This window comes from Vigna radiata, chromosome 5 (genome assembly GCF_000741045.1).
Source record: "Vigna radiata var. radiata cultivar VC1973A chromosome 5, Vradiata_ver6, whole genome shotgun sequence".
Lineage (NCBI taxonomy): Eukaryota > Viridiplantae > Streptophyta > Magnoliopsida > Fabales > Fabaceae > Vigna > Vigna radiata.
In genome coordinates, this window is record NC_028355.1 from 1,588,349 (window position 1) to 1,612,035 (window position 23,687).

The following is a 23,687-nucleotide window of genomic DNA, read 5'->3' on the forward strand; positions in this document are numbered from 1 at the left end:
AGTATTATAAAACTGCTTTAGAGGAAGAGAAAATGGAGAAAGAAAACATGAAGAAATTGTATGACGAGGAGAAGAACAAGGTAGACAAGTTGAAGAAAGGAGACAAGAGTAAGAACGTATGGACAATGTTGTTTGCTACTGCATTAGTTGTTAGCTTGTTAAAGAAAGTTGCAAATTGATTTCTCAGATGAATTTACTTTTTGTTATAAAATTTCATCCTTACTATGTAGGGGTTTGTTATACAGTTGAATAGGTTCTTAATTAGCTTAATGTTTTGGAGAAATGGTTCCCGTGTGTTTCGGAGTAACCAAGCAAAATACTCTGTTTACAAGTTCTGTTTGGAAAAAAAAAATTAAAAGTAAAAAAATAATAAAAATAAGAAAGTATTAAATAAGGGTATGAGTGCTCGTGTGATCATTCGCATCAGCTTAACACTCAATACTCTCAAATTTTCCTAAATAAGTAAATAATGGTATGAGCACTCGTGTGATCGTCCGCATCGTCCTAATGCTTAATATCATTATTTCTTTTAGAAAATAATAAAAAAATGTTTCAAAGGTTAAGCACACGTTTGACCGCACGCGTCGTCCTTGTGCTGGAAACCTTTTTCCTTTCTTTTAAAAATATACAAAAATATGTTTTAAAGGTTAAAGCACAAGTGTGATCGCACGCGTCGTCCTTGTGCTGGATACCTTTTCCCATGCTTTTAAAAAATAATATACAAAAATATGTTTTTAAGGTTAAAGCACACGTATGACCGCACACGTCGTCCTTGTGCTTGAAACCTTTTTCCTTTCTTCTAAAAAAATAATATACAAAAATATGTTTTAAAGGTTAAAACACACGTGTGACCGCACGCGTCGTCCTTGTGCTGGAAACCTTTTCCCTTCCTTATATAAAAATAGAAAAACACGAAACATCCCTTTTTCAAACAACAAACAATCTTTCAGCTAGAACTACGTAACCCTGATTTCTCACTTTGAAAATACATAGGAGTAAGGTCAATCCTTGTCGGGCTCAAAAATTAAAAAAAGGGTTAAATATGTTTTTAGTCCCTATACTTTGAGGCGATTTTGGTTTTAGTCCCTCTTTTAAATTAAGGTACAATTTAGTCCTTCAACTTTAGAAAACTCTGGTTTTAGTCCTTTCTACCAAATTTTTGTAACTTTATTTTCTGTTTCAAGCACATTTTTTACACTGTTCATTATAGCATTTGGATTGTTTACACTGTTTGGCACATTTTTGCTTCAATGTTAATTGAGAAACGCGTTTGAAACAACAAATAAAGTTAAAAAAATTTGGTAAAAAGGACTAAAACCAGAGTTTTCTAAAGTTGAAGGACTAAGTTGTACCTTATTTTGAAAGAGGGACTAAAACCAAAATCGCCCCAAAGTATAGGGACTAAAAACATATTTAACCCTTAAAAAAAATATATTGTTTCTTTAAAGTATTGTTTTCTTGGGGAAGTTAAGCATTTTGAAAACCACATCATCATTCATGTATTTAATTAAAGGTACTGCCTTCGGGTCGGCGTTGTAGGGTGTTAGTACCTTCCCTACACATAACCGACTCCCGGACCTAAAATCCGGTTTTCGCAGACCATGCTTTATTTTTTTATGGTTTTTCCGTAGTTTTCCAGAATAAACTATGGTGGCGACTCTAAACACTTTTTCAAAACCGTTTTCTTTTTTGGATCGTCCTCCCGTCACGATTTCGGTTGCGACAATACCATGATGTCAAAAAACGATAGATGAGAAAACATCTCTAGTTGAAACAAGATGATAACAATCCTGCCTTGAAGTTCATCTAACTTTGTAGGATCAATGACTTTACTACAAATTAACGAGAAAAATGAACATAACCGAGTTATGGTCTGCCTAACATTTTTTGGGAAAAATTCCACAAATAGTCACCGGCAACAATTGTTGCATTAAGACGTGACAATCGCGAGACTTCACACCAACAAGCTTTAAGTCCTTCATCGACACTAAACTCTTCATATTTGAAAAGTATTCTTGTAGTACCTTGATACTCTTTAAACAAAGGAAAAAAAAAAACTTATCTTCTCTTGTTTGGACATTGTGTAACATGTAGGGTGCAAATAAGTACGTTTACCAATCTCCTTGGGTGCCAACTCTTCTTGGATATTCATGTCAACCAAATCCAAACGAGCATTCACTCCATCTTTTGTTTTTCCCTGAATGTTGAGTAGTGTACCAATCAAGCTATCACACACATTCTTTTTTACATGCATCACATCTATGCAATGTCTAACATCTAACTTTGACCATGAAGATGTGATGCATGTAGAGAAGAATGTGTGATAGCTTGATTGATACACTACTCAACATTCAGGGAAAAACAAAAGATAAAGTGAATGCTCGTTTGGATTTGGTTGACTTGAAGATCCGAGAAGAGTTGACACCTGGGGAGATTGGTAAATGTACTTATTTGCCCTTTGCATGTTACACAATGTCCAAACAAGAGAAGATAATTTTTGCCTTTGTTTAAAGAGTATCAAGGTACCACAAAGATACTCTTTAAATATGAAGAGTTTAGTGTTGATGCAGGACTTAAAAGCTTGTTGGCATGAAGTCTAATGATTGTCATGTCTTAATGCAACAATTGTTACCGGTGGCTATTCGTGGAATGTTTCCCAAAAATGTTAAGTAAACCTTAACTCGGTTGTGTTCATTTTTCTCGTCAATTTGTAGTAAAACCATCGATCCTACAAAGTTAGATGAAGTTTAAGGAGATATTGTTATCATCTTGTGTCAACTAGAGATGTTTTTCCCTCCATCTCTTTATGACATCATGGTACATACTTGTTCATTTGGTTAGAGAAATCAAGTTGTGGGAACTAGTATACTTAAGATGGATGTATCCTATTGAACGTTATATGAAGATTTTGAAAGGGTACGTTAAAAATCCATAGTGTCCCGAAGGTTCAATGATTGAAAGGTATATTGCTGAAGAAAGTATCAAGTTTTGTTTAGATTACATGACTTTAACAAATCCAATAGTAGTTCTTCACACATCATGGTTGAATAAATGTTCTACAAGTAAAAGCATCCGAGGTGTGAATGTAGATCGCGAAGAATTGTTGCAAATACATCTTTATATATTGAACAACACATATGAAGTGATCCCTTTTTTGCAAGCACACAAAGCCATTGTGAAGAATAAAAATTCAAGACAATAAGAGAAATGACAGTTGATGGAGCATAACAGAACATTTATGTCTTGGTTCAAATCTGAAGTTGACAAAGAGCCACATTTTTCTCAGACTTTGTTGTGGCTTGCAAATGGTTTAAAGTTTGATGTCGTATGTTGTACAGGTTATGAAATAAATAATTGCACATTCTATACGAAGACTTTAGATGATAAAAGCACCGTAAAATATAATGGAGTCAGTCTAGAAGCTGAGTCGCTCAAATTTTCCACATCAAAATATCAAAATGAGATATTATGTTATAATAGAAGAGATATGAGAGGCTGATTACACTAAGTTTTTTGTTCCATTGTTCAAATGTAAGTGGTTTGACGATAAGGGTAGTGTGAAAATAGATGAATCGGGTATGACACTAGTTGATTTTCGAAAGGTATGTTATCAAGACAAACCGTTTATCATGGTACATCAATCATGTCGGGTTTTATATGTCAAAGATCCTGCATATGATCATTGGTATGTCGCTCTTCAAGGCAAAAAAACAAATTGAAGTTAACGAAGACAATCTGATTAATATTCATATTGCTGACAACCATTCGTTTAAAACAGGGACAAATTTGGATGACCACCTTCTAGTTGACGATGTTCATGCAATTCAGTCAGATCATAATGAGAGAATATACATATAACCAGGTTGAGACAATTGATGGTCAGAAGAAATAATGGTGAAAGAACACCTGTGGATGTTAATGTGATCACCGGTACGGCATCTGACCCAAATGCAGGTGTCTTCAAATCATACCTTGGAGTATTGGCGCGTGATAGGATTAATATTCTTACTTCATCTTTTGACTATGTGTTCGAGGTTGATCGGAACATTATATGGAATGATCTATTGGTAAGTTAATTAATATCATTTGATTTACTGTTTTTTTATATTGATATTTTTGTACTGATACAACTTTATTATGTTTATTGCAAATGACATTTGACATTCCAAATGTCGTAACACTTAGAAATACGTTTTTATCATCTATTGCTGAAAATTCTGGGGTTTTAAGACTAAGTTGACCTCGAGATATGTGTATTTGGAGCCAAACAAAAGAGTCTGTATGTGCAAAATATAATTGATATTATTCAATTCTTTATTAACAAATTTATATCATATGAACTAATTCATTATATATGACAAGAAACAAGATCCAAAGCACAAGGAATAAGTGCTTAAAATAAAAACTCTCACTTATTATCTCGTGGTGGGTATAGGATGCTTGAGGAGAAAATCCTCAAGCAAAAGACAGAAGGTAGACCCTTATCCGATGATGGTAGCCCCCAGCCCCCTTCTCGGCATGAGAAGTGAAAATTAGCTCGTTTAAGATCATTGGACACCTACTATTCTGAGACTGCACGAGAAATATCTGAAAGAATTGTAAGTTATCACTATTCATAAAATAATAATAGTTTCTTTATACATGTTACATTGAACTTTTTAAAGAATAACGGTATTTTTTTTATGTTACAAGACTCCTCGGTTGAGCAGAGCTCCCAAGGTCAATTCACTCCAAAGGGTCGCTAAAATATTCTTAACACTGTAATTGGACGACCTGAGCACCCTGAACGAGTGCGCGTTGCTGGTACTGGAGTAGGCATTAAAGATTATTTTGGGAGTTCCTCACGTCAGACTTCATACGCACACAACCAAGAGTATGAACAAAGGCTGACACAAAAGGTCTCAAAAAAGCTTTAGGGCGAAATTGTATGATGAAGTCACTATAGAAGTGACTGAAACATGTTGTGCCTCCCACAGGTAAAATTAATAAACATTTTTGTTAATAAACATTTTTATTAATAAACATTTTTGTTAAATAATTTATTATTTGTTAAATAATTTAGGCTTAATAGCTATTTTGGTCCCTATTTTTGTTTGGTTTGTTCATTTTGGTCCTCATTTTTTATTTTTGTTCAATGTGGTCCTAAAGATTGTAAAATCTGTTCAATTTAGTCCTTTTCTGAAACGACGTCTAAATAGTTAACGGCAAACAGTACAGCTGTGCAATGCAGTAACGATTTGACACAGGACTGCCTACGTGGATGCCCTTGATGCAGAGTTACGTGGACTTAATTAAATTTTAAGTGAAATTAGGGTTTTTATATTAGGGTTTTATGTTAGAAAATTAAATTAAGGGTTTTTCGAATGAAATTACCCCCAATTTGAAGCGTAGTGTGGAACCCAATCTTTGACAAGTGCAGATTCTATCATTGCAGAAGGAGTTTATGATGCTGGGGCAGGAACCTTGTGTATGGTAGGTTGCCGTGAATTGAACCTAGGGAAGCAGCAAGAAGAAAAATTTGGAGAACTTACTTTGGGTCACAGGGTTGCCGTGAATTACTCCACTTCATCTCACTGATTATGATGTCAATTCTTAATTTGGGTCACATGGTACCTCTTGTTCTGAACTTTGAAGCTCTTCTCACTCAAAATCCCAACAACAAAAGGCTAATATTTAGAAACAATCCATGGCTGGAAGTTAATGAAATAAGTGTGAGGTTGGTCACCATGGTGGCTTTCACTGAAACAAAGTAAACAAAACTCTAATTTCAGAATCTGCACTTTGTCAAAGATTGGGTTTCATTGCGAATGAGACATTGCTTCAAATTGGGGGTAATTTCATTCGAAAAACCCTTAATTTCATTTTCAAACATAAAACCCTAATATAAAAACCCTAATTTCACTTAAAATTTAATTAAGTCCACGTAATTGTGCATCAGGGGCATCCACGTAGGCAGTCCTGTGCCAAATCGTTACTGCATTGCACAATTGTACTGTTTGCCGTTAACTATTTAGACGTCGTTTCAGAAAAGGACTAAATTGAACAAATTTTACAATCTTTAGGACCACATTGAACAAAAATAAAAAATAAGGACCAAAATGAACAAACCAAACAAAAATAGGGACCAAAATAGCTATTAAGCCAATAATTTATTATTTGTATAATCTAACATTTACACTGACAATGAAAAGTGGGAAATGAAGTTGTTTAACACCAGTCGTCTCAGGGGACGACATGAATGATGCTAGTCCATGTATGTTATACGTTTTAGATGGTACCGGCATCGTTCCGGTAGCTCGTGAAACAATGTTTCAAGAAACGACTATTGTTCATGGTATGAAGCTATCAGAAGATGAGGTGAAAATCTCAGTAAACGATATTATCATACCAGATACCTCAGTTTCTCTGCTTACATATGAGATTTTCACTTTTCTTGGGCAACACTCAATAATGACAATGGGGAGAGGAATTTCTCTGGCCTAACCAATGACCTTGCCAGCACAACACAGATGTTTCAATTTTCTCTGCAGGCAGAGGGATTGTTCTGTGGGACCAGGCCAACTTCCTCATAGGAGTGCATTGCTATAACAAGGCCACAGATTTTGGTGGCATTGGCATTTTGGTGAAACTAGCAGGGAATTCACAAACTAGAATTGATAATTGTTACATGGACTATACAGGTAAGGGTTATTATATTCATATCATCTGTCACAGCACTTCCAGTACTCATTTTATGCGACCAAGTTTTTGGCACATTCTGTGATAAATGTGACTGACAATGTTGTGGTTGTGGAAACTGAGAAACCAGCTCAAGGGCTTGTTTCCTTCTTGGTTCAACAGTGAGTTATGTAGGCTACTTGTTCATATTATTACAATATTATTATCCCCCGATTGAATCAAATAGATAGATTATAAATTTTACACAAACTCACAAAGTAAGAAAAATTAAATAGAATCCTCTATAAAAAAAAGAACTTATTCTATCATAGTTTTGATCCATCTCTATTCACTATTGAAAAGATGACTGATCAATAAAAATCTTAAAAAAGATAGAATATTTAAAAAATTATAAATAAAAATTTAAAATAAAAAATAAAGTGTTTTAAATTTATTTGTAGATATCTTATACAGTAAATACTTTTCATTCTTCGTTTATTATAAAATTATATCTTTTAGTCTAAATAAATTGTGTCTTATCATAAAGATAAAGCCTTTAAAGAGTAGTCGATAGGAAATTTAGAGTGATTCAACAAATAGGATCACCATTCATAGACTAATATTTTTAGTTTTTTATGTCGAAAAAAGGTCTAGATTTTTTAACAAAATGTTAGACTTAATTGTAATTTAATCTTGTTATTATTGTTATTTTATATATTTGTTTTTTCTATTTTCTATATGGCCAATTTAATTTTAGTTATTTTTCGTCGTAAAATTAATATTCAACATTTAACAACAAAAGATACTAATATCAGTATAGTCACATTGACATAGCACCTCATGGTACTGTCATCATGTTAATATATTTTATTTCATATTAAATATAAATTAATAAATAAAAAAATTACAAAAAGTACTTAATTTTCAATTAGAATACAAACAAAAGACCAAATATAGAACCCGTTTTCTTATAATTTGTGAACTAGTCCATTTCATCTAATTATAAAATTGAATTAATACTTTAATCACTTATGCTATAATAATTTTTTTTGAATAGAAACTTAAATTGTTCATAAGTGTGAAGAAATTTTTCTACCAAAATGATGAATTTATCAAACCATTAACTTTATAAACAAGACTATATAAAAGAAAGCACCCAAAGTAGATATAAATTAGTTACTGATTTATCGTATGAAATATTTACCAATTTTATTAATAATTAATATTTGAAATAACAAATTCCAATTTGAAAAAGAAAACTAGCATGATACAATTATTTATTTATTTATTTTATTTAAGCAGTCTCAAATTTAAATTATTTAATGTAGAAAAATCTTTCACTTTTATCATTCTTTTAGTTAAATATTTACTAAACATGTGTTTTAGACGATTTGATGAATCTAACTTCTGAATTTCATCATTAAAGAGAACAACTTTTGTTTTATATTTTTTTCATTACTGTAATATACTTGTAAAATTTCCTTAAAAAGTCTTATAAAATAATCAACTTCTCGGTTATATTTTTCTTGATCAGGAAACTGAAATCATATATCATTAATTTTATATTTAATATTATGATTGAGTTTAGGTGAACCACAAACTTTTGAAGCCTTATCTTTAGTACAACATTCTAACAGATAGAACAGTTTGAGAGACAATCAAATTAATTCCAACCACTAATCAGAATCCTACACAAAACTAAAATCAATCAAAGGACATGCCAGAAATAAATAGACAGCACCACTTTTTGAGGATAAAAGAGACAAAGAAGATGATGATGAGCACATTTTATGAATGTTGTACAGAATGTACAGAATATGAGAAGCTTATGTTAATGAATGCATTGAAAATAACCTAGAGTTCAATCCCTGGTTCCTCCATATACAACAAAACGAGAGTTCATAATTTGACTTATGAGAGATACAATCATTCACGTATCTTACCAGAGAATGAGTCCAAGTGCACTAAAATCCACAAGCTTAAAATTCATATCATGGAACGAAGGAAAATATGAGTTGCTTTTTTGGTGTGCTTTCAAACGCATAAACATAAAGGAAGACAGTGGATTATCAACTAAGCAATGCTCCATGTCCTTGCCCCACCAGTTTTTCCTTCCACATAGGTAAACAAAGTCTCAAATCAGATAAAATAAGAGATAAACATGATACATATAAGATATTTTTGTTAGTAAAATCTCTTTCAAAACAGTATCAAACACAAATCCGTGAAAACATAGACAATATCTCATTAGTGTAGAAATTATGTATGTTATCTACTTATGTATACTATTATCTTCAAGATAAATAATTATGTTTAAGACATTATGCTACAAAGTCTCAAAATGTGACATAGTAATCCATAAGTCATGAGTCATATATATAATGTACATTTGCTTGAGGTGATGGAATGTATGTAAAAGATTGTCGAACATGATGGGTGAAACTGAGTCTGAGAGTCCCTTGGGTGCACCAAGCATGAGCCCTATGAGAACAGGAAAACCATGCAGCCCATCAGAGCACAGCATAAGTTTGATGGTTATTTTGGCAGCCATAGTGTGTGCCTTGCTATGTGCTCTTGGTCTGAACACAATGTTGCAATGTGTGTTCCAATGTGCGAATCGTGTTGTGACGGAACCCTTTCAATGGATTGCCTCAAGGAGACTGAATTCAGGGCTGAAGAAGAGAGAAGTGGTGGCTCTGCCAACGTCGACCTACACTCATTCTGGTGGCTCTCCGTGTAACTGTGCCATTTGCTTATCAGAGTTCTGTGATGGGGACAGCATAAGGTTCCTCCCAAACTGCAATCACCGTTTTCATGTTCACTGCATTGATAAGTGGCTCTTTTCTCACTCTTCTTGCCCTACTTGTAGGACCCTCCTCAAGTCTACTCATTCACTACACTCCTTGCATGTTATAGTATCATAGTTTTATGATAATAATATTTTAACAATTTTTTTTAACAACATTTTGACAACAAGACACAGGTCATTATTTTATTAGTCTGTTTGAATTTATTCTAAAAAAATATTTGAAACGGACCAATCACAAACTACCACGTATGCGTTGTCAAAAAGTTGTCAAAAAAAAGTTGTTAAAAAGACTTTTTCCTAATTTCATTTACCTTACATATGTAACAACAACACTCACATCTTCTATGCTAAACCTTTTCTTAAGGTCTATTCTTCTTTGCTCTTTTATTGTTTGAGATACGAGTAATGCTGTAATAAATCTATAATAATTAACAGTAATCTCTATCTTGAATTTTTTAAGCATTTATAATAATATTTTAGCAAACTTTTTAACTGAGTAAAGCTGTTTAAGTCATCTTAATAATTAATTTTAATTTATGAGAAAATTTGCAAATTTCTCATAAAATACACTCTTATTAAGGATTTGAGTTTAATATACCAATGAGTTTTGGGATTAGGAATGATAATGAGATATGATGTGAAAGTTTATCAATGTATTCATTTTCATTACCATCCCCATCTATTACTCTCGTCAAGTAACATATATGCTTATGTTCGTAATTGCACCGTCCAAAGTATTAATTAAATAATTTTATCGCCAAAAATAAAAATCACAATATATAGAACATGTTATTAAATCAAAATTACGCAATTGAAATTTTACAACAAATACAAAATCTATTAATTTTTCAAATTAATTTGAGTAAACTTGGAAAATATTGAATGATTTCAATCATTGTAAAAGAAAAAGTAAATTTGTGTGGAAAAAGAAAATGTCGAAATGAAATTACGAACCTATGAACAGACAAAATATAATTATTTTTTTTGTGTTATCTAATAAACTAAGAGTTCATATTATTTAATTAGAGAAATTGAGTTTTACGTATACTAAAATGCCACATGTCGTTTGAAGAAAACTGGATAATGAAAAAAAAATATTATATATGTAATTGAAGTAAAGATATTGAATAAGTCAAAGAATTAGAGAAAGTGACAAATTGTGTTGTAAAAGTATGATTCTTTAACTGAAATGAAAAAAAAAAAACACTAATGAAGAAAAGTTTACTAAGGACTCTTTTTAATTTAAAACGGAAATGAGTATCCAAATGAAAATAGGAGACTTGTATACATATTCATTCTTATACCAATTTAAAACATTAGTTATTAATATACTTTATACCTTTATTTGATCAATGTAAAAAATTTCTATTAAAATTGGAATAAATTCAAACAATATCTACAAGAACAAATTTATTTGTTATCTTTATTATGAAAAACATGGTTTATGTCATTGGATCACCTTGTTATTCCTATATTTCAGTTTTCAAATATATATTTTTAGAATATTAAATAAATTTTTACTCTATGATTATTGGAAATTTTACTTAGTTTTTTGAAAAAAAAAATGTTAATTTTATCATCTTAAATTTACTTTTTTCTAAAACAATGTTTAGTTATAACTTGGCATGCATGTTATGTGAATAACCACACTCTCCATGTTTAGATGTATATAATTTTGTTAATAAATAATTTTTCATATCCTTAAATACAGGACATGTTAAAACAATGAAGGATTACAATAAATGAGTGCAAATTTCCTTTTAAAAAATGTAATACTTTAAACTTAGATTATATAGCTTTTTGGCATATTTTATAGAACATAGGAAGTTACAAGACAAGAAGTAATTAACAAAAAAAGAGAAGAAAAAGTAGTACAAAAAGGAAAAAAATTCAAAATATTGTCTTGTAATTAGAAACAAAAGAAATTAAAAAAATATATATAAAAAAATTGAAGCACTAAAACCATGGATTACTGCATGAGTTTTTTCTTTATTTTTTTTTTTTTAAAAAGGAGTATTCAAAATTGATCTAAATTTCACAAACTGTCTAATCACTCTTAGAAAAGCTTAAAAAAAATAAAAAAGTAGTGCTCTTTTTACTTGACTTTAGTTCAATTTATGTTTTCATATTCAAAGTTAATTAAACCAAATCAAAGTACATATCTGTTTTGTCCCTCTTAATAAACCTAAAGAGTAAATAAATATTTCTATTTTTTATTTGAATTAAGAATATATTTAACCAACAACTCTATCAATTTTTTAAAACATGTTTGTATTTTCTAAATAAATGTTAAGTGAATTTATTTTATAATACTTGCAAATAGAAATTAAACAATTATTATTATAATGACCCAATTGTGGTCCTTATCTTTAAATGCATATTCTCATTTCGTAAATGCATATTCTCTTCCGACATATCCAAGTGTGTGATAAAGCCACATTTGTCCCATCACTTTCTTCATTTCGTGCCTTTACAAGAAAACTATAATTTACAACTTAATTATGTTAAATAAAATCATCACATTTTTAAAAGAGTTTAACAAGTGTTCTAAAATAATACAAAAAATTAAAATTTATGTATTTAACTATATTAAAAATTAAAAAAATCATTTCATAAATTTATTTTAAAACGTTCGATAGTTAATGTTAAAGGGTAAAAGTTCAACCCAACCAAGTAGTCTAAGCAATAATGATGATATGAAAACACGACCAAGAGATAAGTATTCGAGAATATTCGTATTTGATATTATTAAATATGGCAATATAAGTAGAATTCTTTAAAATTGAATTGCTTTAAGATGATGATGATCCATGAAAGAAATAAAAAGAGAAGGAAACTAAACTAAATAACAACATTCGGGTTATCTTGGTCCTAATCTGCTTATTTTAAAAATAATTTAAACAAATTGGGTGAGTTTGATTAAACTTAAAAATAAGAACTTTTAACAAAAATTATTTATTTATTTATAAGTAATTTTTATAAAACAGCTTATTATCAGATTCTTAAATAAGTGATTGTTTATTTCATAAATACTTCTTTTAAGTTTAACCAAACATTCTTCTTTATAAAAGAATGTACTTTTTATGTTTTAAATTTTTTTAATAACTTAATTTACTTGTAATTAGCTAAAATTAATATTAAAGATTGGAATGAACAGAATCATACCTTTTTACTTATGAATCATGTGACATATTTATATATTTTAAAGCTGATCATTCATAGTTACTACTCTAATTGACTTGCAATATCACATCTTAATTTCTTAATTTCTTGCTAGCAAATTTACCATTTCATGGCATTTTATAATTTTTGTTATAACACAAACTCATACAAACAAGCCTTTTTCATTTCAGTTTTCAGAATATGCAGAAGCTACCTCGTTTTATCAAGTAGTACATATAATTAAGTATTCATAGTCTCAACTAATCTTCATAAGACATATTTAAGTATTTTAATTTATGATATGATGTGATAATTAGAGGCTATAAGATTCAAAAATCACCTAATAATTTCAAAACTTGTACCTCAGTCAGAAACTAACACTTTCAATAAATGTCAAGTCCTTAAGAAGAAACACATGGGATTTCCTTCCTTGTGAAGAAACCCTTAGCATAGTAACAGAAAAAAGAGAGTAAAGAAGAAAGGTCTGATTGAAGGTCTGTCCCAACAGTACTCTTAAAAGTTACATTCTCTTTTAACAAGAATCAAATCAAACTATGTACAAAGGAAAATAATGTACAAAACGATCTTGCATGTATGAAATCCAGTATCCTTCTAACAATTCTCCTTACAGAAAGGGTAGCTTAGTTACATATAGGAATGATCCTTAATCCAGAAACACACAAATTTATTTGCCCCTTTAGTCGGAGTAGTATTCACCATCATAGAATGAATCATCATCATCCCACTCATCATAAAGAAGAGATTTCAGCTGTTGTGCCCTCAATTGTTCTTGTATTCTGTCTCTGATTGCTGTTCCCTGGGATGTCAGAAAACTAACCAAATTAGTACATTACACATCAGAAGATCAATGCAATATTTAAGCAGGGAACAATGTCACGTGATGCAAAGACTAGTCATTTGTTATTATAATGAGCAATCTTTTGGAGAGGTAAAAGGAATCTACCATTTTATGGCAGCCTTCTTCAAACATCTCAAGAAATCCAGCAACCAATCGATCTGCATTTTCAACCCATTCATTAGGGTGCATTCCAGCAATTTTTCCCACCGTTTGAATCTGCAAAGTTCAACAAATTAGTCATCACCAGCATATTGAATAGGAAAAGACACATTCAGCACTGTTCAACTCCTATATCAACTCCAGTGAGAGAGATCTTGTCCTCACAAATTGATTTTGCAAAGCTAGACTCAAACTCAAATTCTAGTAATACAAAGAATAAAGATTATAATTCTTACAACCATTTGACACACTTTACTGACCCTTCAGCAAAGGACAGAAAAGAATGACAATAATGTATATAGTAGATTGCTGTGGTCTAATGAGATTTAAAACCTCTAAAGTGAAGAGATGTGTAAAGTAAGAAAGTAATGGTATATCTACCACTAATTTAAAGAAATTTATGTTTACAAAATGCTTTAGTTTAAGAGAATATTGGTGGATATGATCTCACTTTCTTCTACATATCTAACTTCACCATAATAGTATCATGTCGCCAATCACTTCAGTTCTCCTCTGATATATGTAATGTATTTACGCATTTGTTCTATGATGAGAATAGACCTTACTAATGACAACAGATTTTTGGCACAAGATTTCCCAAAATATCATTTAAACATTAGATAAGTTATGTAATTTTCATTGTGATAATTTCTTGATTGTATCAGTAGATAATATTTGGTAGTCTGGGATGTTTCGATTTTCCACTTTATAATTTTTAAATCTTTATTTTACTTTTCTTTTTGTGCCTGTTGAATTTAGAGAGTAAGAGAACAGAATTTTTAGACAGAGACATTAGAAAATGGGAACGCTTCATAATTCAGTAGAATGTGGCGAAGGTTTCTTGTAGAATCAGTGGAGACTATCTCATTGGTTTCTACTGACTGAGTGAAACCTCCAGACACTACAATCAATGAGTACTAAATAAATTTTGTCATGTGAGATAGTATTCAAGAGTGTACTAAGTTTGATACAAATAAACCCTCTTGATTATATTGTAATAATAATAATAATAATATTGGATCTATGAAAGTTGAAAAGACAGTAGGATGTTTCATGATCTACTGTTACCTTTTTTCCAACTTTCTCTTGTTGTTTCTTCACTCTCTCCTGCAATTTTTTAAGTCCCATGTTCATTCTCAACCTCTTCTCCTGTGAATAAGAGATTGTGTAACAAAGATAAGTTCCCCCATTAAGCAATGAAGCAAACCAATGATGAAACGGAATACTAAAACATGAAGAATTTGAAAGAAAGAAAAACAAAGATGCTAACCAAAAGAACAAACCTTGACATAGCTGACACCTAGTTCCTTTCTTGTGTAACCACGGTCCAAATTACGCATTACATATTGATTATAATCTTTGATAATTCTCATTATAATATCAGAAGTAGAAATTCCATCAGTCCGCTTTGTTTCCTTAAATTTTCCAATAGACTTAACCTAGATAAGAAATTAAAAGGCACAAGATCATAAATTTCAGCAGAAAAGTTTGAGATGGTTACAGGTATTCTTAATTTGATACAGATTAACATGGTTAAATATATGCAGCCAGCTGTAGGCCAATCAGTATATACTTTTTGAGGAAAAAAAAAAGGCATAAAGAACTGAATGCTATGAGAAATAGATGTGAATGCTGCCAAACAGGCACAGGAAGTGAGGACATTCAATTAATGGAAACTTAATTAGAATATGGTTCTATCACTTGAACTTACATATTCATACACATCCTTTCCAGCTCCACTTGCATCAGCATAACTATGATAATAGAAAAAGGAAGTAATAATATATATGAGAAGAACTTGAAGAAAATGGTACCATCATATATACTCAAGCGTTGCAATGCAAGCAGAACAGTATCATACGAATAATACAGAAGCATCATAAGACAACCACGTGAAAATAATAATAATGATGATGATGATGATATTTCAAATTTGGCAACATATTTATATTGTACATACCCATAGAGGAGCCAATGCGCATAGGCATATTGTATGGTGGTCGCCACATTAGAAATATTAAAGGCTTGTAAATATGTGATAATGATGAAAAATATATATAAAAACCAACTGTACGAAGAAATAAAAGAAAGAGAGAAAAATAAATTAAAAGATATAAGAAATACATAAATATAATTATACTTTATGTAATATGCATTGTTGTACCCATATCTTAATTTTAAAATATTACGTATTGAAATATACTTGATACTTGTATGATTGTATCCATATCTGTGCAACACTTAAAGAAAAATAATAACAATCATAACAAATAAATGAAAACAAAAAGACCCGTCTAACAAAAAACCAAATTTTACAATAGGTGTAAGCAAAAAATTGATTAAATTCATGAATCAGAACAGACACCAGAAAAAAGAGAGTGCTGTGATATAAATTCCGTGCAAGCCTTCAATACAATTAGTTTTAGCCAACAAGAACTATAACAACCAAGATTGTCATAAATTTAGAAATTTGTAGCTTAATAATGCTTGGGAATTAGGTTTTAAATTCAACCTCCCAATAGGAGAATTCAAAATGCTGAAAGAAATTAAAGAACAAGCAATAACACATGCCAGACTTAATGTGAAGGGTTTTTTAAAGGACATGATATTGTATAATCATAAGATGCTATTTTGATTATTTTTTATATAACTCAGTTGGCCACGTCATGCCCTATATCTTTTCTAGGAATTTGTTGTTTCCCTGTGTTTGTGTTGGATCATGTCCTTGGTCATAGTTTCATATCTATGTCTTACATTGTATCCATGCTTCTTACTTATTAAGAACGTAATAGAAAAGTAAAGTGTAGCCTGGGGTTGGTTAACCTTACGGAAGACTATCATGTGCCACATAGTCAATTTGATGCTTGTCAAGGAACTCCTTGGTGATTACCCATGGCGCATCTGGAATAACTTCATCAACCCACCTGGAGCAAGTACAATTCAAAATGCTTCACACACTAATATAGTCTTAGCAGTTAATAGATTCAAAATGCAAAGTTAATATAATGTAATCAGGAATTCAAAAGCAATTTATAAGTGAGACACAAATGGAATCGAGTTAATTTTTATTTTTTTAAGATTTCAACCACTAGTTAGATCTTAGGAGACAACTGAAAAAAAAAAAAAAAGACAGAGCTTGTCGTGGATGAAGCAAATAATTTTCAAAGTATAACCCATCGTCCAAAGTATATCCAGATGAAACAATACCAAAGAACCACCACCATATACAAATAAAATAAGGGTGATGAAATGAATGCCAATAATTTGGTTAGAGCAACACAGTAAGAACTTAGCTTCTGAAATCAGCTACAAGATGTAGCTAACTCGGAAAACCCTCAGCAGTAAGATAAAAAAAGGATTAACATTCATTTCTACAACTAAAAAATCTTATGATAGTAGATTTTAAGTTCAATTCAACCTCAGAAAATGTGTTTATAAATGGAGTTATGCATCTATTTATATATTATAACTTGATCATGTTGAATTTGCTAAGATAGACTCTAATACCACTTTATGAAAGTAGACTTCAAACTTTACTCAATCTCATAAAATGACCCACTTAAATATTATAAATTAGTTATATTTTTTGTCATATTTCTAGTCAATACGAAATCTCTAACACAAAAGAACCAAAGAACTTGGGCACTACAAATCAGCACAATCACAATTGTACTCATGTAGGCAGCCATTTGAGTCCACAAATGCTAGTTTTAATAATGGAAAAAAAACTTGACATCCAGGACTTGTCGATACTCTAAAATCAAAACTATAGCCTTGTATGCATACTTTTACAGTTCCAATCTCAATCTCACGGTTTATCAGACTACATAAAAAATAGTCAACAAAGTTATGATAGTCAGAAACCATACAATCAATTTCCAATAAAAGGTAAACGAAAGAAAAAGCAGGTAAGTTTCAACAGCAACACATGCCATCAAACTATATACTACCAAAACCTGACCTGAAGCAAATATAATTCATAAGTGTAAAATCTTTCACTGACAGTATAAAGAGTATCGACGACATCAACAAATTAGAAATCATAGTAAACATGATTTTTAAGATAGCTATTGAAAAATCCAAAAAAAAAATGTCATATTTGACAACTTTTTATTGATTGACCCCCTTTACAGTATATGTATAATTTACCCATAATCCTTTACCGTAAATATGGGAACACCTGCAAAAACGAGTAAAAATTCAAACCCAAAAAAGAAAGGAGAACAAAACCTGCAGTGGCGAAGAGACTCGTAGCGTTCCTTCTCAGTCATAACAGTTTTGCCCTTATACTTATGGGTGATCTCATCATTGCAGCATCCAACAAGGAGATAAGTGTTTGGAAACCTTCAATTGAGAAAAAAACAAATGGATTTAAACAGCGTGAACATTTTCCCTCAAACAACAACTACGTTTAAAAAAGAAAGAAAAAAATAACTGACTCAGCAAAACACAGAAAACCCAGTTTTGAAGTGGTAAAATTAACCCAAATGAGAGTTAGTAGAATGAAGTCTGTTTAGTCAATGAACATGAACCAAACAACCCAAAAGAAATAAAACATGATGTCCAACTACAAGTCATAAAAAAGTGTCCTTTCCAAAAGAAAAATGAAGTAAGGAGTATGAATTACAGTTTCTTAGCTTGCTCAAGAGAACGGGCATGGCCGAAGTGAAAGAGATCATAAATCCCGTCAGAATAAATTCGAACAGGAGCTTCCTTGCAACCCTTTTCCATAACTTTTTGCTCTTCTTCTTCCATCACTATCTATTTCTCTCCTTCTCTCAGTGAATGAATTATAGATAGTTCGTGTGAATGAGGTCCAAGATCAGGCTATGATCTTCCCAACCGTTTCTCTGGACCCACCTGAGCCCCGCCCCACCCCACCCCGAAAGCCGAAATCCACGGCAATGCTGAGTTTGCCGTATTTTCTTTGATAGACAAAAAAAAAACAAAAATCAGTTATTTTCCTTTATTTTAAATTATTTTTCGCTTTATTTGACTACACTCAAACATATCTCATATAAGACAAAAGTCAAGGATAAAAAGAATTTATATTTTTCTTTTTTTACCAAAAAAATAATAATTGACCAAATGTTATATTTAAAATTGAAAATCAATATATTTGACATTGAAATATTTGTGTGTTTTCTTGTTTTTAGTGACTCTATTATATAGAATCTTTAAAAAAAATTGAAATTATCATTAGTTAACAGAAATTAAGGATTTTGGTTTCTCCACTTTTAGACATGTTTAACAAATTTAGTACGAGGACATGGTTATAGTTACATTCCTAGTAACTGTGTTTTAGAGAAACTAAACTCATTATGTTAATATTTTTTTTAATATTGAAAATAATATTACTTTTAGATATATTATTTTATTTTTTATCTTTAACTCAAATTATTATTATTTATTTGTATTTTAAATTTAATTCATATTTTTTTTATTATAAATAAAAGATTCTATATATATTTAATATAAAAGAAATTAATATAATTTTCACTGTCTTCAACGCTATTATTTAGTTAGCAACAAACCACACAAAAAAAAAACATTTTTGTTTTTCTTTGTTACTTAATAATTATATATAATGACGTAAATATTTTAAATGAAAATGGAATACAGATAAAGATAATTTTTATCACTATAATAATAGTTATTATTATTATTTTAGAAATCATATTATGGATTTTCGAAAGATATCTGTGTTTTGAAAAACTTAAGGATAATAATTTATTTTGTCATTTAAGTTGAATGTCTTTTTTTCTTTCAAATTCGGTTTTTATGTCATATTTTGCCGTGAGCGTTGAGAAACAAACTGTAGAGTGGAATTGAATGGTAAAGATTCTTGGTCTAAAATGTTTTTTTTTTCTCTTTTTTTTTACAATAAAAAAACTGCAAAATAGTAAAATCTTAATCCAGTACAGAAGGAAATAGTATTCGATTAGAATTTTGAATAATAATTTTATGATATTTAAGATGTATTTTAAAATAATATTTTTTAAAGATTTCTTTTTAAAATAAACTCATTAGAAATATTTTTAAAAAAATCTAATATCGAACAAAGAAAAATCAATTAAGAAGTTGATTTTGTTATATTATATTATTTAAAAAATATATTATTTAGGGAAACTTTCTAAAATATTAATTTAAAATAAAATTTATCATTATAATGGTATGTGGAAAAAAATAATGAAAAATATAAATAAATTTAAATTTTATGACATTAACATCATTGTTGTTATTAATAATAACTTAAAGTTATGTTAATAAAATAATAATTTATTTTTATTTTATTCACCTTCTAATTAAAACTAAAATTTAGTATTTTCAAATAATTATTTTAAATTACCTTTCCATAATTTTAATTTTAATTTTTGATGGGATTTTTTTTTTCTCCTTTCCATTTTAGAAAAAACCAAAAAAAAACAAATAGATCCATTTAGTAAAATAATTTTTTAATAAATTTATTTTGGAAATAATATTTCAAAAGATTTAGTTAAGAAATTTTAAAAAAATGTTAAAATTTAAAAAATTAGAGATTCTATGTAGTGACTTTATAAAAGCAAATTAAATTTAGTATTTAGTTACAATTATATAAAAAGTGAGTATTAATTTGTTTGAGTATGACATTACAAAAGTGTTTTTCCTAATACATAAAATATCTTGTAAATACTATTAAAATAATATATTTGTTTAAAGAAATATTTTTTAACTTCAAATGATTATTATATTTTACTGTTTTAAATTATATTTTAACATTAACTCAATACAAAATAAACAACTTCTAGTAAAATATAGTAAAAATGCATATAAGATTCTACAATGAATTGAAAATATCTTTAAATACATGTTTCTTTTCTTTTCATGCATATGTGTTTATATTTTTCTTATTTATTTTTTCATTTTCAAATTAATAATTTTTTATTCTCTAATTTGTTTATATGTATATATAGATGTCATCGGGATTCCTTAAAACTAAAAAATCACACACATAAGAAAAAGCCATAATGGTGAGAAGCTTAAAGTATAATACAACAATGAGAACTGTAAACTGTAAGAGAATTTAGAAGAATACATTTTAACACTATCCTTTCAATGATTAAGTTAAGAAAAGTGTCATGGAATCAATCAAATTTGGAATTAAACAAATGACTGTCTTGATATCACATTCTGAGAAATCAAAATATCTTCAACATTACAAGCTCTAAGATCAACTACAGTAAAAAAGTAGCAACATAAATTTATAGAGAGTGGAAGTGTATGCCTCCTCCTCTAAAAAACCTAATCATGGCTTTGTGTTTGAGTTAGCAGAAATTTCCTGAAAGAAGCATTATAACAAAAATGGTTAGTCCAAATGGGCAAGGATGCACTCAACTTGAGTCAGAAGTATGAATCACATGTGACATGTATTTGACCTTAGTGCAAATGTATATGTAATGGACATCAGGATTCCTTCCTAGAGCTTCCTCCACAGAGGTTCCATCATCATTGAGGGGAACAGGTTTTGTAAGCTCCCAAACTGGTTGATCAGATTTCTCTTCTGAGGCAAGTTTCTCTGCATATAACATGACACTGGTTATAGACTAGGGCTTAGTTTACAATCCAATTTTTGATGCATAATATACTTGATACAAACTCATTTTAACTTGCTGCATAACTCCCTAGTTCATTTTTTTATACTATTGCTTATTTAGAAACCTGTCTATTCTAACTTTTGTGTTATTTGGGACTTCTGGCTTACAAAATTAAATGACAGAAAGGAAAAATTAGAGGTATGCAGATAAGCATCTGAGAGATATAGAACAGAAAGTATGTAACTTGGAAAACAAAATGACAATGACATTAAGACTGAAGCCAACCTATGACATGGAGTTTTATTGTCCATGAGCATGATTCCCGTAGCAAACGTAGGCGATATAGCGGAGCTCCATATGTCACCTGCAGATTTTACAACCATTGAAGCCTACCCAGGTGAGATGCAAAGGCACATTATATCCATTGAAGAGTAAACATGAATGCAGATTGATGCTTAAATAGATTAAATATGTTTTTAATTTCGTCCACATCAAATTTTGTTATAGTTTAGCCGTCAAACTTTAAAAATTAATAGATATAGTTCTCTTGATTCAACTTTATTAGATTTTTGTGATGTATCAAACTACATTTCAGGCTCACTTCTAAGTAGATATGTTCCAGCTTAAGTTTCAACCTAAAACAAATTTTAATTTCACATCCAAGTTGAAGAACTACAAACATATTTAATCCACATAAATAAAGAGGTGCAATTACCAGAACATAAACTCCTTTATCCTTGAGAACCCTATAGTGTGTCATCAACTGCTTCAATAATGGTGAACAGATCAAGAATAAAAAAAAATTCAAAATAAAACAGATCAATTGTAGACTTTTGTTCATGGTTTTATTATACCTCCAGATCTCCTGAAGCATTTTTGTAGCATTTTGTCTTGAATTATTTCCACACTACAAACAAAAATATGTAAAGACCAAACTATAAGACTTGTCAAACATACTTGCATTTCGATGAACCATCACTACACTCACCAAGATAGAGTCAAGAGTCCCTGAAAAGCAAAAGCAAACAGTATCGGCACAATTCATTGTCAAATATGAACTTATGATAACAATAACAGATAAGAAAAAAAAAAACTAAAATTAAACAGAAAGCATACCTTTGTCAATAGCAGCATCAAAAGACTCTGATTCAAAATCACTCATGTTTCTCACATCCATTTTCACATCTGCCCAATTATTAAGGATACATCACACTCAACATTATTAACATCTTTGTTAAAATCAATGAAGTTTAATACTTTATAACGAATTTGTTGTTGACATTTTCAATCACTAACTCAAGATTGATAGATAATGTAAAAAATTATTCATAGACAGACACAGCAATGCACAATTAAACTCTTCTACGATTCCATAACATGAAAAGTTGACACAGACAAATCACAAAGCAGAAAGGATACATTTCAATTGGGGAAAATCTCGGTATTTGCTTTTCATAGCTTCAATAACCACCGAAGATATATCAATGTTGACAACATCTGTGTAACCGCCATCAACCACCATGCCTTCGCTGAAGGCTGCAAACACCACAACAAAAAACAAAAACCCAAAGAACATAAAAATGTAATTTTTCTGGAATCCAAAGAAAGAGGCATGTACCCATGAACGAGATCTGAATAAAAGACGAAAAAAAAGAGAAAAGAAGAAGAAGGGTAGGAGAAGAAAAGATGCCTGAGTTGCCACAACCAACGATGAGGATGCGTTGGGTAGGAGGGACATAGAGGCTGATGATGGGAGCCAAAGTGATGTACTTTTGATACCAATCGAAGGGACCAGGTTCGTTGGTGTAGCGGTTGTCCCAGTACCATGGTTCACCGTAGACTTGGGTACTTGACGTCATAACTCTCTGCGTATGGAAATTGAATGGTGAGTCCAATTCAATGCCTTATGAGGAAGATGTTGCAGTCACAAACTTTGTTTTGTTCCAAATCTTGAAGAAATGGAAAGAAGATGAGAGAAGTGATCAAAAGAAAGTAACATCTACTTCTTTAACGTGGCATTCAACCATGTGCTCACTCCTTTCTTACTGCATCACCCAAATGCGGTTTCAATTTTTCTTTCTTAATAAATATACTTCTTCCATTATTTTCATCATCATATTTTAGTAAATAAAATATATTTTATTTAGGTTTTCGTTTAAAGTTATTTTATTTTTTATTTTTGGAAATTAAAACATAAATCTCTTCTTTCCAATAGTTTTTTTTTTTTTTAGTTAAAATGTGTCCCTGTCTCACCGATAATCACGAAGCGATTGCCAATAACAAGTAACCAAATGTTTGTTTGAACATTTGATGTGATACCATGTGTCTGATTAATGTGCCCTCTGGCCACACAAATTAAGACGACCAATGCTTCTTTCTCACGTCTAGTTGGAGATTTGTGTGTTTTGGTTTGTTGAACGCTAAGGATACGTCACAAAGTAGTTAAAGGTTCACTTGTTTGTTAGTT

The 23,687-nt window shown here is 30.3% G+C and overlaps 4 protein-coding genes across 6 annotated transcripts in view; 2 read left to right on the forward strand and 2 right to left on the reverse strand.

Annotated features, from left to right (window-relative positions):
• The window catches only part of LOC111241560 (polygalacturonase QRT3-like), a 12,792-nt gene extending 8,906 nt beyond the window's left edge, over positions 1-3,886 (forward strand). The window contains exon 3 of the transcript XR_002667616.1: positions 3,779-3,886. The gene's annotated coding sequence lies outside the window, so the exon portion shown is untranslated. The remainder of the gene's footprint in view (positions 1-3,778) is intronic.
• A 5,179-nt stretch (positions 3,887-9,065) lies between these two features.
• On the forward strand, positions 9,066-9,581 carry LOC106760058 (RING-H2 finger protein ATL73-like). Its single transcript, XM_014643494.2, has one exon. It carries the CDS (start codon positions 9,087-9,089, stop codon positions 9,579-9,581), a length of 495 nt encoding a protein of 164 aa, XP_014498980.1. The 5' UTR covers positions 9,066-9,086.
• Positions 9,582-13,093: 3,512 nt separating this feature from the next.
• Positions 13,094-18,522, reverse strand: LOC106762409 (choline-phosphate cytidylyltransferase 1). Of its 2 annotated transcripts, XM_014646309.2 has the most exons (8): positions 18,274-18,521; positions 17,877-17,990; positions 16,475-16,570; positions 15,358-15,400; positions 14,930-15,085; positions 14,715-14,795; positions 13,593-13,703; positions 13,094-13,445 (listed from the first exon to the last, which is right to left on the reverse strand). In XM_014646309.2, the coding sequence occupies exons 1-8, from the start codon at positions 18,399-18,401 to the stop codon at positions 13,326-13,328; spliced, it is 849 nt and encodes a 282-aa protein (XP_014501795.1). In that variant the 5' UTR covers positions 18,402-18,521; the 3' UTR covers positions 13,094-13,325. The 2 variants fall into 2 exon arrangements, with proteins under 2 accessions (XP_014501795.1, XP_022636134.1); XM_022780413.1 differs by lacking the exon at positions 14,930-15,085 and having other exon boundaries at positions 18,274-18,522.
• A 2,245-nt stretch (positions 18,523-20,767) lies between these two features.
• Positions 20,768-23,277, reverse strand: LOC106762410 (methyltransferase-like protein 13). Of its 2 annotated transcripts, XM_022780414.1 has the most exons (10): positions 23,224-23,277; positions 22,911-23,085; positions 22,640-22,756; positions 22,337-22,405; positions 22,209-22,228; positions 22,075-22,127; positions 21,936-21,966; positions 21,506-21,584; positions 21,062-21,201; positions 20,768-20,964 (listed from the first exon to the last, which is right to left on the reverse strand). In XM_022780414.1, exons 1-10 carry the CDS (start codon positions 23,245-23,247, stop codon positions 20,932-20,934), a joined length of 741 nt encoding a protein of 246 aa, XP_022636135.1. In that variant the 5' UTR covers positions 23,248-23,277; the 3' UTR covers positions 20,768-20,931. The 2 variants fall into 2 exon arrangements, with proteins under 2 accessions (XP_022636135.1, XP_022636136.1); XM_022780415.1 differs by lacking the exons at positions 21,936-21,966; positions 22,075-22,127.
• Between the last annotated feature and the right edge of the window lie 410 nt (positions 23,278-23,687).

Coding starts and splice junctions, on each gene's coding strand:
- LOC106760058 (XM_014643494.2), top strand. CDS start 9,087: ATGATGGGTGAAACTGAGTCTGAGAGTCCCTTGGGTGCACCAAGCATG.
- LOC106762409 (XM_014646309.2), bottom strand. CDS start 18,401: ATGGAAGAAGAAGAGCAAAAAGTTATGGAAAAGGGTTGCAAGGAAGCT. Junction 16,571..17,876: donor GAGTCTCTTCGCCACTGCAG/GTTTTGTTCTCC, acceptor TACTTGCTCCAG/GTGGGTTGATGAAGTTATTC. Junction 13,704..14,714: donor AAGAGAAAGTTGGAAAAAAG/GTAACAGTAGAT, acceptor TGAACTTTGCAG/ATTCAAACGGTGGGAAAAAT.
- LOC106762410 (XM_022780414.1), bottom strand. CDS start 23,247: ATGGTTGAATGCCACGTTAAAGAA. Junction 22,128..22,208: donor GGACTCTTGACTCTATCTTG/GTGAGTGTAGTG, acceptor TTTTGTTTGTAG/TGTGGAAATAATTCAAGACA. Junction 21,967..22,074: donor ATGCTTCAGGAGATCTGGAG/GTATAATAAAAC, acceptor GACACACTATAG/GGTTCTCAAGGATAAAGGAG.